This window comes from Ochotona princeps, chromosome X (assembly GCF_030435755.1).
Source record: "Ochotona princeps isolate mOchPri1 chromosome X, mOchPri1.hap1, whole genome shotgun sequence".
In the NCBI taxonomy this organism is placed as follows: Eukaryota; Metazoa; Chordata; class Mammalia; order Lagomorpha; family Ochotonidae; genus Ochotona; species Ochotona princeps.
The window spans coordinates 5,444,686-5,462,780 of NC_080865.1; the positions used below are offsets into that span (position 1 = coordinate 5,444,686).

The 18,095-nt window shown below is 54.9% G+C and overlaps 1 protein-coding gene across 1 annotated transcript in view; it reads left to right on the top strand.

Moving 5' to 3' along the window:
• Positions 1 to 363: 363 nt before the first annotated feature.
• Positions 364 to 18,095, top strand: part of FGD1 (FYVE, RhoGEF and PH domain containing 1) — a 44,370-nt gene continuing 26,638 nt past the window's right edge. Inside the window, exon 1 of the mRNA XM_004598298.3 lies at positions 364 to 1,497. Coding sequence (XP_004598355.1) covers positions 1,191 to 1,497 — 307 coding nt within the window. The 5' untranslated portion in view covers positions 364 to 1,190. The remainder of the gene's footprint in view (positions 1,498 to 18,095) is intronic.

Here is an 18,095-nt window from a genome sequence, read left to right on the forward strand (position 1 = left end):
GCGACAAGGCAGGAACTGAGGCTACCGCTAAGACAGTGGCAAGGGCCGTGGAGTGTGGTGTGAGCAGAGTCGGAAAGGTGACTGCTCTGTGAGCGACGCCCGACGGGAAGCACTGGAACATGTGGGAAGGGCTTCTGGAACAGGCACTGAAGGGCAAGAGCAGGGGAAGGCACCCGAACTGGGTCAGAAGGGCAAACTGCAGGGGTTCAGCCCGAAATTGGCCTGCGGGACCAGGAAGGGAGGGGGGAAGGCGGGTTGATTGAGGGGGGGTTCTTTAAAAAAGGAGGGCCTGGGGGGGCGGTCGCAGCGAGGAGCGGGGCGGGGCCGAGAGAAGGGGCGTGGTCAAGCACAAATCCCGGGCGAGGGGGCGGGGCCCCGGGAACTGGGTCCCAGCGCCGCTTTGGCTGCGGCTGCCTCGGCGACGGCTCCCGCCTCCCCAACCCCCCTTCCCAGGGCTGCTTCCCGCCTGCCGCCGCTGCCGGGATTGAGGCTGAGGCTGGGGAGGCCGGTGGAGCCCGGCCCAGGCCGTTCCCCAGCCCTCGGGGCTGGAGCATCGTCCGGGAGGATTGGCCCAAGGCGAGCCCCGAAGCCCAGGCGCGCGGCGCACACGCGCGCCCCCGGCCACCGCCATCCTCCCTTCCCTCTTCTTCCCTCCCCTGCCCTCCCCTCTCCTCCGCCCCCAGCCTACGCTGCGGCGGGAGGAAGAACCGTTTCGGACCAGCCTGGAGAGTCTAGATCGATTCCCATTCGGGGAGAAAGAAGAGATCCCGCACTCGGATCCGACAGACCGCTCGCCCCCCGGGCCACGGAAGTGGCTCGCAGCGGACGGGAGAGTCCGCGCCGAGCGCAGCCCCTCGACCCTCGCCCAGCCGCAGCCGCAATAGACAGCGCTCCCCAGTGGGCCCCCGGCCCCGCCAAGCCCACTCCCCGAGCGCAGCCGGGGCCGGCGATGCCTGGCACGGCAGCGGCGGTGGCCGCGCCTGCTGCCGCTGCCCCTGCCACCGCTGCCACGGCTGCTGGCCCAGGCCTGGGCTGGGGGCTCGAGGCTCCGCAGTGGGGCTGAGCCCGCAGCCCCGCCCCCCGAACCTGAGGCCGCTGCTCCGCCGGGCGCCGGGCCTCCTCCGCCCGCGCCTCCGCCCCAGGAGCTGGAGCCAAGCGGGGAGCCCGGGCCCCGCGCCCAGGCCCGGACCATGCACGGCCACCGAGCTCCGGGGGGCGCCGGGCCTTCGGAGCCCGAACACCCGGCTGCGAACCCCCCCGGCGCCGCTCCGCCGGCCTCTGCCGACTCGGACCCTGGAGCCTCAGAACCTGGACAACCGCTGCGGAGGGGCTCGGACTCCGCTGGCGGCGGCCCCCTGGATCCCCAGTTGCCCGGACCCTCGGACGCCAGCTTGGCTGCGGTTGCAGGCCCTCGGGGCTTGCCCTGCGGCCCCAGCCCACAGCACCACCGGGCCCTGCGCTTCTCTTACCACCTGGAGGGCTCGCAGCGTCGGCCTGGTGAGTGATCTCGAGAGCATGGGAGCCCGGGCCAGGGGCCTGGTACTGGGAGCGGGTTCTTGTTCCCGGGGCCCTCTAAGCTCCACCTCGGGGCCGGCCTGCTCATCCTGGTCCTTCGGATGCCCTCCGCCTCCTGCCCTTGGCCTGGGACCTTCCAATCCGTCCTTTCAACCTCTGTCTCCGGTCTCCCTTCTCTGTACCCTGTGCCCTCTACCCCTCCAGCCACCCCCCCCCCCGTTCTTCTGTCTGAGTCTAATGGGAGAAAGAAAACTCCGACTAAAAGAGCAGGGTTGTAAAGTAGCAGTGCAAATTTGGCTGGGGAGACGCCTGTCTACTTGGGGATTTCGGATTTAATTGGGGGAGTAGCAGAAAAAGGAGGAGTCTCCCGTGAGCCCGGCACCTACGTTGTGCAAAGCCCAGGGCTGCATGTTTTATCTGGGTTCTTGTTTCTGCTTCAGAAGCTCTCTGTGAAGTGGGGATCATTACCATCATTTTGTAGGGAAGGTAACTGAGGCTCAGAGGAGTTGAGTAAGTTGCCTGAGGTCACACAGCTTCGTGTGGACTCCAAAGCAGATCTGTTTAAGTCCAAAGTCTGTGCTCTTTCCACCTCTCCAAACTGAGGCTGGAGACCATGAGAATAATGCCAAGCCTTCTGCTTCTGTGATTTTCTGCTGTTACTGTTCAAGCAGCCCTTGACTATGAGTGGAAAAAAAAAAGAAGGCTGGTGGATTGATCCAAGGTTGGGGTTTTGCCAGGTGTGTGTGGCGGGAGGACAAGGGAAGGGAGGAGGAGCAGGTACTGAGGAAAGAGAAAGATGGAATGCTGGAGGTTGAGGGAAGCAAGCTGCAGGGGCAGGTAGGCAGGGAGACCGCAGGGAGGGCAGCAGGGGCAGAAGCCAGGAAGAAATCAGGAGGGTGTTTGGGGTTTGTAGTGGCAGAGCAGCCCTAGGACAGGCTGAGGCCCACAAACCCCTGCCAGGAGAATCTTTTATGTTGCACAAACCTGAGTGTGAGGCCCAGCGGAGTCCTGCAGCTGCAGACAGGAGCCCAGTCCCAGGATGGCAGCGGCACCTGCGAGCCTGCCCTGACTTCTCCAGGGATGGAAGGAGTTGTGGAGCCTCCTCAGCAGGTCCCTGCAAATGTGGCCCAGCAGCAGGTAGCAAGCAGTGGCCAACCAGAAAGGATGTGTCCGACTTGGTTGCCAGACATGACCTTGAGTTAGTCCCGGAGCCTCTGGGAGATTTCAGGGCACTCTGTCCACATGGGCCAGAGCTAATCACCTAACAACCAGTTTCCAGTGATGGCTCTCTAAACTCTCCTTGTCAGGCGGGGGTGGGGGCGGGTCGGAGCGGGCTTCTCGCTGGCTCTCCTGATCTCAACACGTGGCGCCAGCACTGCCACCCCAGGGCCTTTGCATTTGCTCTGCCCTCTGCCACCCAGCCCTCCACCTAGCTTGCTCCTCATCTTTCAAGTCCCGGCTCAGATATCACCTCCTTCAAGAGCCCTTCCCTAGCCACTTTAGGTAGGCCCACTTGGGAGCCTTCGTCGCAGCTGCCAGCTCCCACACTTGTACTCAGACGTTACCTTAACCGTGTGCATCCTCCTGCTGATTGCCCCTCTCCCTCTGCCAGGAGGTGAGCATCCGTGAGGTCAAGGGCATCCTGGTTTCTTCACTGCTGGATCCTGCTGAATATACCAGGCTGGGCTCACACACAGTGGGGGCACAGTAAATCCAGGTTCAACAAATGGCTGGACAGATAGGAAATGAGCACATAGTAGGCTCTGAGGGGCTCTGACCTGACTTCCTGCCCTCCATATTCTCTTGGTCTGGGAGTCAGTGGCTGAGTGTCTGGTCCGCTGCTCTCTGGCCTGTCCGACCCGTATGCCGTGGTGGTTAGGATGCCTTCCCACTCCACCAACCCTTTCCCAGTTACAAAGTGCAGTTGCTTAAGTCCCTCTCCTGCTCTAACCCCAGCACCTCCCTCCCCCCTCCAAAAAAAAAAAAAGCACACAATTCCCAGGAACCTTGCCCCCACTCAAGCCCTTGCCTCTGCAACTTCCTGGATTGGGGGGGGGATCTTTTTTGCTTCAAGATGTGGATTGGGAATTAGAAACAGCCTGGTCTGTTTAAACCGTCAGCAATTGGAGATGTTTTTTTTTAAGATTTAATTATTTATTTTTTATTGGAAAGTCAGATTTACAAAGAGGAGAAGACAGAGAGGAAGATCTTCCATCTGATGATTCACTCCCCAAGTGGCCGCAACAGCCAGAACTGAGCTGATCCAAAGCCAGGAGCCAGGAGCCTCTTCTGGGTCTCCCACGCCTGTTCAGGGTCCCAAGGCTTTGGGCCATCCTCGACTGCTTTCCCAGGCTACAGGCAGGGAGCTGGATAGGAAACAGTGCTGCTGGGATTAGACTTGGCACCCATATGGGATCCCAGTGTGTGCAAGGCAAGAACTTTAACCACTAGGCTACTGGGCTGGGCCCATTTTTTAAATCAAATCACATCATAAGAGAGAAAAAGCTCCTGAAGAGGAGGCGGAAGAATTACTCAGACCCTGGTGAGGCAGGCACTGGGCCCTGTGATTCACGGCAGCATGGGTGGTGAGAGACCCGCCTCCCCCCACTACCCAGCTGGCCCAGGGGTAGACGCAAGCCACTGACTTCTCTCTCTCTCTCTCTCTCCCCAGGACTCGCCTATAATTGGCCTGAAGAGGGCAGGGTTGGTGGTTGTAGGGTGTGTGTGTGTAAGAGAGAGAGAGAGAGAGAGAGAGATTCCTGAGCTTCAATTAAAGGGTTGAAACATTTTAGTCCACATGTTAAGATGTCTGTATGCCGCAGCTGACTTCCTCCCTCAGACGGGCCTTTCATTGACTCACCATCCTCAGGGCCCCACGGCCCATCCTAGAGGAAGAGGCGGGGCGGGGAGGGGGGAGGCTCTGTAAATAAGTCTATCTTAGCCATCTGAAACGCCTTGAAGTACTTCAGAGGCTGTTCCCTTTTTAGTTCCCCTGTTTCACTCCTGGAGAGAGGGAGCAGTTGTTAGTGTGCCCATTCTCCAGGTTGGTAAAACCTTAGGCCTCATGGATCAGTGGGCATAATATATTAAGATACCAGAGAAGGCTTCAAGAGCTGGAAAGAAGGTCCCCAGTATGGATTTCCTCCCAGCGATTTAGAAGAGACTTACCCTATTCGGGGTTGATGCCTAGATGGTGGTGGGCACTGTAGCTGCGGGAGCTTGGGACCTGGCCTTGGCTCAAAGAACTTGCACCTGATGTTGAAGCCTCCTTGTGGGTAGTGGGGGCGGGGAGGAACTGAACCAAACTAGGCGGTTGGTGGGTGGGGATATGTGAAAAGGGCTGGCTGCTTCTGATTTGGAGCCTGGAGGCATTTTCAGAGAGTCCAAGGGTTGAAATGGGAGCTGGCAAGTTATCTACACACTGTTGGGTTCTGAGGGATTGTCATATTCCCTTGTTGGCCTGAAGAAGAATTTCAGGGTGCCCAGACTCCACTTGCAAGCTGCAGCTCCTTGGGGGTGGGACCTAGGCACCTGGTTTCCCAGATGATTCTGACTGCACAGTGTAGAATGGAGACTGCTGGTCAAGCCCATTTTCTGGTTGGGTTAGTAGAGGCTCAGACAGGCAGGAATGTGGCCATCGTTCCGCAGTGAGTCAGCATCATTTGGAAGGATGTACAGGCTGCCTCCTCCTGAGGCCCTCTCCCAAGCACACTATTTGGGCCTCCCTCAACTCCCAACTGCATGGGGAGGCCCAGGATCTAAAATAAAGGGATCAGAGTGAGTGACTCAAGTCCTCGCCTACATACACGTGGAGCAGGACTGCGTCAGTTTACCGTCTGTGCCCAGCTCTCATGAATGGCTGCCACTTGGCAGTTGAGCTTGGAAGGCAGTTGTCATTCTAGAACTCGAAGCACAGGAAATCTTGGTATCAGCAGTGTGCAGCCCAGTGCCTGGCCCAAGGGAAGGGTTGTAGGTGGTAGGGGAGAGATGGTCAAGCAAGAGAAGAATGTGGGAGGCAGTTCAGGAGTGTGGTTTAGTGACTTAAAGGAGCTGAGCCATGAGGCATCAGTGAATGGGGCTGGCATCAGGAGTGGAGCCATGAGACTGGCAGAGGAAATTCCCCCTAGTGGGAAGAGGGACTGCTGAAGGGTTTATGGGGGGCGGTGATGGAATGTCCTCCACATGCTCCCAGGAGGCAGGCATTTGCAAGCCTCCTGGCGAGAATGGATGGAAAGGGTGCCAGAGTGGCGACAATGGCAGGGAGACAGACAGGTGGGTGTTACAGTCAGCCCAGTGCCAGGTGACAGAACTCATGGTGGCAGGCGAGGAAATAAGGCCTGAGAGATATTTTGGGCGTTAACATGAACAGGCTTAGTGTGACTTGGAGGTAGAAGCCAAGCAAGAGAAAAAAGTCTAAGGCAAGGTGGCTCTTCTGTATATGTGTGTTGTGTGTGTTTTACGATTTATTTATTTTTATTTCAAGGGCAGATTTTACAGAGAGGAGAGACAGAGGGAAAGGTCTTCCATTCATTGGTTCACTCCCTAAGTGACCACAGTGGCCAGAACTGAGCCCATGTGAAGCCAGCAGCCAGGAGATTCTTCTTGATCTCCCACATGTGTGTGGGGTCCCAAGGACTTGGGTCACCCTCTACTGCTTTCCCAGACCACAAGCAGAGAACTGAATTTGCAGTGGAATAGCTGGGACATGAATCGGCACCCATATGGGATGCCGACGCCACAGGGTGAAGGATTAGCCTGTTGCACCACCCCATTGGTCCCCAGTGTCCCCCACCCCACCCCCAAATTTTAATGACAGTGACCTGGTGAATAATGGCTGGGCTACCTACATACTAGAGAAGCAGTAGGCTTAGGGAAAGATAATGAATTGTGTTTGAGAAACCTAGGAGGACATCCAGGAGGAGACAGCCTGGGCCAGCAACAAATAGCACGCAGCACATAGCGGCTCATGGGGAGGCTGTATGTGTCGGGCTGTAACAGCCAGTCCCATCCTCCAAGCAGAAAGTGAAGCTCACCCTCGCGTGTATCATCATCCCTTACCACCTGCTCCAACTGACTGAGAAATGCCTCTTGTTGGGGGCGGGAGAAGTTTTTGAAGCATGTTTGCTTGAAGCTGAGATCCATTTTCACTAACACAGTAGCTGGCTGTCAAAAAGAACTAAAAAGCCACTCAAATGTGGATCAAATCCACAAGCCTCTCTGGAGATTGTAGAAGGGGGTTGCTCACAGACAGGTAAGGGGCTCAAGATGGGAGGGGCAGGGGACCCTGTTGCGGAGTTCGGGAGAGTGGGAGTTGAAGATTTCCAGGAGAGCATCTGAGAAAAGGCCCAGATTCTGTTCCTTAGGTGAGGCCTTTCCAGCAGATGCCAACACAGTGTAAAGACTCAGGGTAGCTGAGAGAAGGACTTCCCCCAGGTAGGACTAAAAGAATTGAAGTTTCCAAGTTGCCGGTGTTTGGCGTCCCCCACTGCACCCCACCCCCCAGCCCTTTCAGGCACCTCCGCTCCTTCATTCACCAGGGAGTGACGGGGCTTTCTGGGGGCCAGCTAGCTAAATGCCTTAGGCAGATGTGGAGCTGGCCAGACATTGCCTGGGTGGGGCTAAGACCTGTCTGGAAGGGGGGGGCAGGAAGCTCGAGGTGCTATTGGCTAACCCCTCAATGTGAAGTTCCCTCCTGGCAGCCTTGCTTGGAGCGGCAAGTGCGGCCTCTGGAGGCATCCCACCTCCATAAGGTGGCCATCCCTCCACCACACCTCCAGGCCTCCCTTGCCCTGCCAGAGTCTGTTTGAAACATTGTAACCTTGCAGACCTCGTCATGCCTTCGCCTGGCATGGGATGTGACTCCTGGAAAGTACTTGTTCCACGTGTACTTAATTGAGTGTGTACTACACACTGGGTGCTGGGTAAGCCATAAAAGGAACACAGCAGGGAAACCCCCACCCCACCCCACCCCGCTTCAACTAATGCCACTCGCAGTTGCAGTAGGAACTCCCGGGGTTGAGGGGAGGGGGCAGAGACAAAAGAGGACACTTTTGAGTTGAGACCTGAATCTTGAGGGAAGGAGCAGGGGAAAAGCAATTCAGGCTACGGGTACACCACGTGCCAAAGCCCCGGGTGGAGGAGCGCACTTTCGAGGAACAGACAAGAGGCCATTGTGGCAGGAGGGTGGGGGCGGGGAAGTGTACTTGAGCTTCGGCCTTCCCTGTCCCTGTGCTCAGGAGTCCCGCGTTCACCCCGGAGGCAAGAGGAGCCCTGCACGAGGCTGAGGGCCATGAAGAAGGCTGTGTTTTCCCCGAGCGAGCCGTGGTGCGGAGAGTTGGGGTGGGCGGGCCGGGGTGGGTGGATGAATATACAGATTCACTGCCACCAAGGGGTCTACTCGGCCGGATGTGTGCCTTTACGGGGGTTGGGGGGGGGGAGCAGCGGAGATGACCAGCCCTGGACGGGATGGATGCTAGGGCCGGGTTGCTGTGGGGTTGTGCTCGAAGATGCAGGGGCTGAAGAGCCTGTAATGGCCAGCAGCCATCAACTGATGTGCTACTCGGGGCACACACCCCCTCCCGAGTTGTAGCCGGAGGGTGAAGCGGACAGGTGTGTGGCTGAGGCCAAGACAACAAGCACGGGAGGCTCTTCCGGGTGCCGGGAGTCTTTTTCCCTTTAGTCCAAGGCGCTAACCCCGAGGCTCCTGAAGGGAAAGGGTTAAGGCGCCTGTGGAAAGCGGGAAAGGCGGGCCTGGCAGGGCTGGCCCCTGGGAGCTGCAGCTGGCACAGAAGCCCTTCCGCCCCGGCCTGCTGGGCCCGCGCCGCCGCTGCCGCCCACGCCGCCGCCGGCCGCTGCCGCCCGCCTTCACCTTCACCTTTTCCTGCTTCCCCTTCAGCTGCTTCTTCCAGGCCCCCCTAAGTCCCTAAGGCAGGGCCTCCCTACCTAATGCATTCCAGGTGTAGACGCACCCCTCCCCCTCCCCGGGGCGGCGGGGGTGGGAGCTGGGAAGGCGCCGGTTTCGGTCCCTGTACTTCTCTTAGGGTGAGTCTCCCAGGCACCCTGATGGCTTCTTTTTCAAGAGACTTCCTTCCCAGAACTCCCAACAGTGGTGAGAGAGCCCCCACCTCCTCTCAACAGCCCTCTCCTCCCCACCCCGAGCTTTCTAAAGTTTTATGTCACCTTGGGCAAGTCACCTCATCCCTCTGCGACCTCTGTCTGCCCATCTGTCATCAGGGCTTCTCATCCCACCTATTAAGGGTTATAGCCAGAGCCCAAGTGGCCACAGGCCTCCCTGCGGCACACTGCAGTCAGGTTCAGCAGTTGGGCCTGGCGGTCCTTAGTGTCCTTGCTCCTTTGCTCTTGTCTGACCCCCAGCCCTTCTCAGCGGCCCCTGCCTTTTTTTTTCTTTAAAGATTTATTTATTTTATTACAAAGTCAGATATACATAGAGGAGGAGAGACAGAGAGGAAGATCTTCCGTCCAATGATTCACTCCCCAAGTGAGCTGCAACGGTCGGTGCTGCGCCGATCCGAAGCCGGGAACCAGGAACCTCTTCCAGGTCTCCCACACGGGTGCAGGGTCCCAATGCACTCCCAGGCCACAAGCAGGGAGCTGGATGGGAAGTGGAGTTGCCAGGATTAGAACCGGCGCCCATATGGGATCCCGGGGCGTTGGAGGTGAGGACTTTAGCCACTAGGCTACGCCGCCGGGCCCTGGCCCCTGCCGGGATTAGAACCAACGCCCATATGGGATCCCGGCGCGTTCAAGGCCAGGACTTTAGCCACTAGGCTATGCCGCCAAGCCATGGCCCCTGCCTTTTTCTGGGTCCCTGTAGCTGCTCCCTCTTTGTCCTTGCCCCAGCGTCTTTCTTTAGCTCTTCTGGCTTCATAATCTCTGTGTGGCTCCAATTGTTCCCTTGGACCAGACCTCTGGTGTACGCAGGAGGGGAGCTGGGTGGCTCCTGGGGTCCCTGAGGTGGGGGAGGGATCCCGGGAACCATCCCCCCTAGGTGGCTTTGTCCTGCCAGGAAGGGGAATCCCGCCAGCCAGCGTGGCAGCCCCAGCCCTGGGTAATGACTGCCCCGTGCTCCCAGCTGCAGCTCCACTCCCTTCCTTTCCTGTCCTCTGAAGTCCCCAGCTCCTCGGTGGGGAGGGGCGGGGGGTGGAGTCACTGCCCGGTCCTTTGCTGGCCTTTGGTCCAGAGAAGCAAGGAAGAGGTGGCCAGGCCCTCACAGTAATCAAGCCACTGGAACAGGGATGGGCTGCTTAAGTTCTGCTGTGGCCAAGTGGTTTGTGTGTGCGTGCCTGCGTGCATGTCCCTAACTGCCTGTCTGTGGTTTTTATGTGTCCCTCTGTGTATGTGTGTGTGTGTGTGTATACTCCACATGTGTCTGCGTGTGGTTTTGAGTCTGTATACATTGTTATTGTGTGTTTCACATTATGTGTGGCCTTGGTTCCATGTAAACCCATGTGGATTTGAAGATATTTCTGCTTCTAGGGCTCTGTAGATCGTGTGTGTCTTTGTCTTGTTGTCTCTGTGTCTGTGTGATTTTTTTAAAGATATATTTCTTTGAAACACAAACTTAGAGAGACAAGGAATGCTCGAGTCGGCAGCACATATACTAAAATTGGAACGAGAGACAAGGAGAGATGGAGACATTATGCATCTACTAGTTCACTGCCCAGGTGGTTACAGTGCCAGCGTTACAGTGGTTACACGTCCACTGGGTTACCTCTATGGGGAGCAGGGCCAGAGGACTGCTTTCTGCTGCCTTCCCAGGTGCATTAGCAGGGAGCTGGATTGGAAGTGGATCAATGTGGGTTACAGGAGCTGCTTAACCTGCTGCACCACAGCGTCAGCCCCTGTTTGTGTCTTTATACTCCCTGGAGATCTATGACATGACAGTAGTTCTCGGTGGTGTCAGGGCAGGCAGCGGTGCCTACCTGCATGCTGTCCCGTGTGTTTTGGCCTTTATTGCCCCTTCTTGCTGCTCTGGGACCTTGCAAGCCCATGTTCTTCAAACACATATTTCATTCACACCGGCTTTTTCATTATCCATTTTTTTTTTTGGCCTGCTTTCCTTCCTTTGTCTGCAAGATCATCCCCAGTCTATCTATCCCCTTCCAAAAAAAAAAAAAAAAAAATGCCCCATCCAGGATGGTTTCATCAAAAACTATCTGCTTTAGAAAGTCTTCCCCCAGGTGCTGCACAGTAGCCGAGCAGCTAAAGTCTTTGCCTTGCACACACTGGGATCCCATATAAGCGCTGGTTCTAATCCCAGCAGCTTCGCTTCCCATCCAGCTCCCTGCTTGTGGCCTGGGAAAGCAGTCAAGGATGGTCCAAAGTGGAGACCCAGAAGGGGCTCCGGGCTCTCCTGGCTTCAGATTGGTACAGCTCCGGCTGTTGCAGCTGTTTGGGGAGTGAGTCAACAGATGGAAGATCTTCCTCTCTGTCTCTCCTCCTCTCTGTATATCTGCCTTTCTAATAAAAAAAAAAGAAAGAAAAGTCTTCTCAGCTCACCCCTCCAAATGTGATTTCTTTACCAGCTCAGTAGCATTTCCTGAAGATCTTCTCTGTGACTGGATAGAGACCCACTTGGAATTTAGTCCCAGCTCAGCCACTTCTAGCTCTCAGACCAGTTATTCTGCTTCTTTGTGCCTTGGAGTCCTCATCTGTAAAATGGAACCAATTGCTCACAAGATTATTAGCAGAACACCATATACTCCTAGAAAACATTGACATAAGACCTGGCCCAGAGTAGGTGTTTAACAAACAGGTGCATCGCCATAGCTTACAGCTTCCGCAGAAAAATCAGTGACAAGAGCTTCCAAGGGCTCTGAGTGTCCCTTCCGGGCTACCGTTCCCTTCCAGGCAGGTTTCCTACACAAAGCAGAAGGTGAACTGGGCCAGAGAACAAAAGGCAGGGAGCAAATAAGGAGGGATATCAGGAGCTTTCAGGACCACATAGTGTGGATTTTACAATGTGATGGCCTACAAGTTGAACTTGACTAACAGGTTTCATTTGACCTGCTCAGTTTTATTAAACGTATGTGTTTGAGGGATGGAGCCATAGAAACATAGAAAGCCCCTCTGCTAGTTTACTCCCCAAAATGCTCCCAACAGTCATGGTTGAAGGGCTGGGCCACGAAAGCAATTCAAGTTTGTCACGTGATTGGTGGGAATCCAGTTCCATGAGACACCACTGCTTCCTCCCAGGGCCTGCACTGGCAGAAGTCAGGAGGCAGAGCTGAGAAGCAAGCACATGTACCCTGATAGAGGATGCTGGCATCTTTAACTACTAGGTTAAATTTTTCTTCTGGTCTGCTCCCTTTTTTATACCTAAGGAACTTCATGTAGAAATCTAGATGCGTGGGTTCTCTTGAAGATTTGACGTGTCAGGGCTCTGTCACTGCGAGGTCACAACTGGACAAGAGACAAGGAGCTGCCATCCTGGATTTAGATGAGGCATATGCGTTATAGTTTCCCGCAGTCTACCACTCCCTGTTTGTTTCTACTTCCTTCTTCGGCAGAAAGTTCCTCACTTTACAGATATGTTCTTTTCTCTCTAGAAGGGCCCTTGTGTTAGAAAGGCAAAAGTTGCTCCATTCTGCAGCCTCCTTTTTGTCAGAGTATGTAATTTACAGACAGATCATTCCTTTCACAAAGGGGTCTTTATAGAACCTCCCCACTCTGTAGAATGCCCTTCCACTGCGAAGAAGCTTCCGCAAGTTTCCCTTTACCAATGGGGCCTTCTTTTTTTATCCAAGAGCCCTCCGTGTTACCAGACAGTTGCTCCCTTTTGCAGGCCGGAACACTGCTTAGGGAGCTCCTGATTGGCCAGTGTGGTTCCCACTTTTCCCAAGCGGCTTCACCTTGCAGCAGCTGCACACCCGCGCCCCCCCCCTCTTTTTCTGCCAAGTCCCAGTGTTCGGAAGGACCTGGGAGGTAGGGAGAGCCTCCGGACTACCCGCAGGGTTCCTGTAAACAGTTCCTGCCCATTCCACACTTGACAGAGCTGTGTGTTTGACCTCTCTGAGAGCACACCTGCCAGGCCAAGTGAGGCCTGGGTGTAGTCTGGCCTTGAGGCTGAGAGGGGCAGCTGGGCTGGAGCCGAAGCTTAAGGGAGCAGGTGGAAAGAGGTGGGGGGCAGTTATGCCTTTATCCCCTGCTGTTTTTTCCCCTCAGTTGAGGGACTCCCCTCCCTTTCCCCCAAGGGGTTGGCTTCCCAAAAGGCACATTGCTTTTAGTTGTTCTTCTCCACTCCCTCTGGCTGCCTTTCCTCCAACTCCACCCTCAGGAATTCCAGTTGTCCCTGGGGCCCACCTCTCAGGCAGAGATTTGGGGCGTGTAGGGAGAAGTTCCCTTCAGCTGTCAGCAGGGCAGCCGGCCTCTATCCACCCCAGCATCTCAGATTCCTCACAATGAGCACACGCTCATCCTCACCCCAGCATCACTACCCCCAACGACACACACCTGCTACACAAGTACCTTCTTCTGCAGATAACAATATTGGGGCCCAGAGGCATGAGGTCACTTGCCTCAGCTCACTAGGGAGTTAATGGCCAACATGCACTCTTGGGATGAAGTCAAGGTTACAACTAAGATAAGACAAGGTGGAGGTGAGGGAACTGTTGCTGGCCAGGTCAGGGTAGGGGGCGGTGGAAAGTTAGCAGCTGAAATTCCCAGAAAAAAAAAATGGTGAGAGTAAAAAGCAGAGTCTTATTCCAGGTGAAATGGGCGGAAGGGGGCCTTGTCCTGAAGCACAACCAGGAGCTGGACCTGCTCTGCCACTCCACCTGGAAGCGTGTGCTCCAGCCACCTGCCAAGCAGGGACAAGCAGCCACCACAAAACAATTTTTGGAATGACTTTGCTGTTTCAGCCACAGTAAGTTGTCATGGGAAAATTCGAAACCCAGCAAGGCTCCCACACTGATGTTACCATCTTGGACGGTTCACATTTGCAGTCGACTTTGACTGGGGAGTTGAATTTGGCTGAACACCGTTGTCTTGAACACCCTGCTCCTCTCCTAGGACTCCTCATCCCATCTGTACAGCTGTCCTGCGGAGCAGCGCAGGTTTCCGGGGCCACTTCTGTTTGGGTTTGCAGCATAGCTGTCATTTTACGTTGGTTGGAACCTGCAGGCTCTGCATTTATGCATTGGTGTAGATGATATTTTATGTCCTTGTGATATGTGACTCTTAGGTTTTTTTTCTGCATGTGTGTGTGTCAGGGTGCTGTGTTCTTTCTCTTCGTGGTCCCCTAGGCACTCCCCTCCTGAGTCTGGTTGCTGCAATAACTACCTGAGCATTCCTAATCAGAAAATCTGAAACCCTAGCTGCTCAGAAATCACCAACATGGCAGTTAGAGAGTTCCCTTTTGGATTAACGATGTTGAATTGGTAAAATGTATGCAGATATCTTAAAAATCAAATAAATCTCCCATCCCAGATCTGAAACACTTCTGGGACCATGCATTTCAGATGGGGGATAGTCAACCTACATGGCAGAATGCATTTTTAGCATGAGTACACATGAGATACGCTTACACAAAACAATTCTTTATTGTTTATCTGAAGCTCAACTTTAACTGGGTGTCCTGTACTTTATGTTATTCCCATATCCTTTTTTTTAAATTTATTTATTTTTATTGGAAAGTCATATATGCAAAAAGAAGGAGAGACAGATGGTTCCATCCGATGGTTCACTCCCCAAGTGACCACAATGGCTGGAGCTGTGTCGATGTGAAGCCAGGAACTTCCTCCAGGTCTCCCACGCGGGTGCAGGGTCCCAAGGCTTTGGGCCGTCCTCGACTGCTTTCCCAGGCCACAAGCAGTGGTAGCTCCCATATCCTTACCTTCCCCTTTCCCTCAGTGTCCCCTGCAATTCGTGAGCTTGCCCTGAATGAGTCTCTTGTCTTTGAGATTGGCAGCTCACTGAGGACATGGATGAAAATTGCCTTATGTGCTTCAGTACGTGCTGAGGGCCTGGACGGGGTGAGGACAGGGCAGGGAGGGTATGTGACATCCCTGGGGTGCCCAGTGTGTGCTTCCCATCTGTGATGAGGTACCAGGTGGCAGTGGTGGTCGTGGGTGTGCGTTTTGCTGACTGTCGCACATGGACTTGAGTACTGCTCCATGGTTCTCCTTAGGCCTTCGGTTGGTATGTGGCTGGGTACAGCTTCTTCAAGTGTTGCAGGACTTGGTGATGTAGACCTTGTGGCCTCTGCTGTGACAGACACTGGAGACGCCGGCGCTGGTTGGGGATCTTGTCAAGGTATGCGAGTGTAGGCAGGAATATGCCTGAGAAAGTTGGAGATGATCAACCGTAAGAAAAATGGGCTGCAGAAAATCCATGCAGGGCCAAGCTTGGCGGGGTGGGGTGAGGCCATGGGAAGAGCTGGCTGGAAGTTTAAGGAAGAAGGAGGGGAGGATCCTGCGGGTTCTCCAAGGGCAAGCAGTAGGATTTTCTCATCTCCCCGACAGCATCTACCAGACTCAAAAATGTTTAGTGACCTTAATTCAGCTGAAGGAACCAGAGAATTCTGCAGATGTCACAGAAGACATTCACCCGCTGTATGCCATGGTCACCAGACTTTCTCACAGGCAGTGAAGAGTTCCAGAAGGTTCCCGTGCAGGGTAGTGGCAGGAGCTGAGGTGGATGATAACAATCTATCCAGTCACCTGGAGGAAAGGAATAAAGCCCAGGGACAAAGGAGCCACAGAGGGGAAACAGGAGGAGACGGGCGAAGGTGGACAAAAGGCAAGGCGCGGCTCTTGAACCGTTTTTTTCCCTGGTGGGCCCTCATCTGGTTCCTAACCAGGCTTAAGCTCCTGGTCTGAGGCCCTGTAGTTCCTGTGGGCAGACTTGGGAGTGTCCCTCCCTAGCCATACTGCAGCTGGTGACTTTCTGAAGCCCCGGACCCAGCCCTGGTCTCCCTGTTGTCCAATTTCCTCTTGGTGAGTGGTGTCAAGTCCATAGCCAGTCCTCTGAAAGTCTGTCAGGAATTTGCTGTGTGATCTTGGATAAGTCACTTGGTCCTCGCTGTCTGCCTTGCTCTCATTAAACACTGCATTTGACAACGCCTTCTCCTCTGACACGTGCTGAGAGCTCAGCTTCCTGTTTGTAGGACTGCCTGCAAGGAGGCTCACAGAATGGCAAGGCCAGCCCCTTTATGGGAGCCCAGGTGAGCAGGGATCCAAGGGTAAGCCAGGGCAGTGTCAAGGACGTGGTATGAACATTGCCCTCTGAGGATTGGCAGTGGAGCCGGAGAGAGGGAGCCCCAGCCATGGATCCCGCGGCCATGCTGAGGCCTGGCAGAGGAGGTTCCCTTAGCAGTCAGTGCTTCGAGATGTGGAGACAGGGCCAGATCAGCCCCACACAGCCCCTAGAAGGCAGGCAAGAGATGCCAGGGACCCTGGCACCCGTGCATAATATACAGAGGAGGCATGGCAGTGTACCTGGCCCTGCCCCGGGTCACCTGGCCCTTCCAGCCACTGTTTGCATCTCTTACTTTCTCTGGTCATGGGTCTCTGCAACTATTGTTTCCACTAGGACCGCCTCCAGGTGACTCATCCTCCTCAACTCCACGCCCGAGGGCAGGGCAGGGCAGGGCTGGGCAAGGATGTGCTGAGCCGGGCAGGGTAGGCCGCCCAGCTGAGCTGAGAGGAACACCTCCTTCTCTGGCTGGCCAGCTGGCCGGCTGGCAGCAATAACAGCAACACTACCTGCTCAGGTGGGAAAACTGCACTCAGAGCCAGGTACAGGGTGGCAGAGTGGGTGCTCAGCCAGGGACGTGGGGCACCAAGTGTCTTCCCACGCTGAGAAAGGACTCTGGCCCAACTCCTCGCCACACTGGGGCTTCCTTGGCTAGGTTGGTAGCCAGGGTGGGGGCAGGGGCCCAGGGTATCAGCTGAACTGGGAGATTCCTAAGCGCCCTGTAATTCTTTCTGCTCATGTGACCTTGTAAAGCGAGAGTACAGATGACTTGGGGTGTGTCACAGCTATATGATTTTATAGCAAAGGCCACTTGTGGCACTGAGTGTGTAGACTGGGAGATAAGTGTCATATACGTGTGTGTGCATGTATGTCCCTGAACCATGGTCAAGACCCAGGGCCACTGCGGCCATAGCCACAGACATGTGTGTTTCTGAATATGTGGCAGCCTGCTCTGTTGCTGTTGTATGAGATTGTACCTGCCATGGTATAACTGACCCCACGTGGATACTCTTGATGTGTGTGTGCACATGCAGGCATGTATATGTGTGTAGGCACATTTGCAGGTGTGTAAAGGCATGTTACATGTGTATTCCACCCTGTGGTCCTTCAGTTGTGAGATTCAGCATAAATGACATTGTATATCTGTGATTCAGTGGCATCACGTGTGAACGATGAATACAACCGGGTATGTGAGGGTAGGTGGTTGGGCCATCATTGTATGAAGGCTACGAGAAGGTTGAACCGCCATGATAGGACTGTATCTATGACGGTGCTTGGCCACCATTTCAGGTGAGTGTGAGTTCCAGAGGCTGTGTGACCAACCCTAGGTGAGGCTGTGGCTGTGGGGTCTTTCTCGGTGACTGGGTGTCTGGGCCTGGGTAGCCCTGCAGTTGTGTGAAACAGTGTAAATGGCATCCTGTGATTCTGCGTCTGGCCACTTACAAGGCTGTGTGTGACACAGGCAGCAAACACATTGTGGTTATTGTCTTTTTTTTAAATGAGAAATATGTATTTGTTTGAAAAGCAGAGTTAGAGAGAGAGAGAGAGAAAGAGATGGCTGCAATAGACAGGGTTAGGCTGATCTGAAGCCAGGAGCCTGGAGCTTCTGCTGGGTCCCCCACATGGGTACAGCAGCCTAAGCATTCAGGCCATCTTCTGCTGCTTTCCCAGGTCATTAGCAAGGAGCTGAATCAGAAGTGGAGCAGGTAGGACTCAACCAGTGCCCATATGGATGCCAGTGCCACAGGTGGCAACTTAAGCCACAATGCTTTGGCCCCCTCGCAGCTGTCTTCTGCAACAAGATGGATGTCCAGCTCCTCAGCCTGGCACCCACAGCTTTTTCCTTCCTCTCTGGCTCCATCTGACTTCTCTGTCATCTGAAGCACTTCCCTAGCTCCCCAGCCCCTAGTCTCCAGCCCAACTATGAGCACCTAAGCTGTGGGGCATGTCCTCCGAGGGGTCCTCTGCTGCCTCCCACATCGAATCTTTTCCCTTCCAAGTAGGGCCATCATCTCTTAAAGAATCAGAGACAGAAGTGGGTTTAGGGGACCCTACAGTGAGGGGAGAGGGATGATACAAAGGGGCCTCCCCATTTTCGGAATTCGCTGCTCACTGATTATAAAGTTGCTTCCGTGAGCTGAAGTCCAGCTACTGGGGTTGGCATGTGGATGTGGAAGTAGAGGAAGCTGATTAGTGAGGAGCTGGGATTTGAGGAAGCACAACTTTGGTTCATGAATTATAATTTCATCCTTTTTAAGCATAGCAAGCCGTTAAAAACCATTAACAAGAATGGGGCTGGCATTCCTGGCACAGGAAGTGAAGCCACCGCTTACGACACCAGAATCCCGGATGGGAGTGCATGTTCG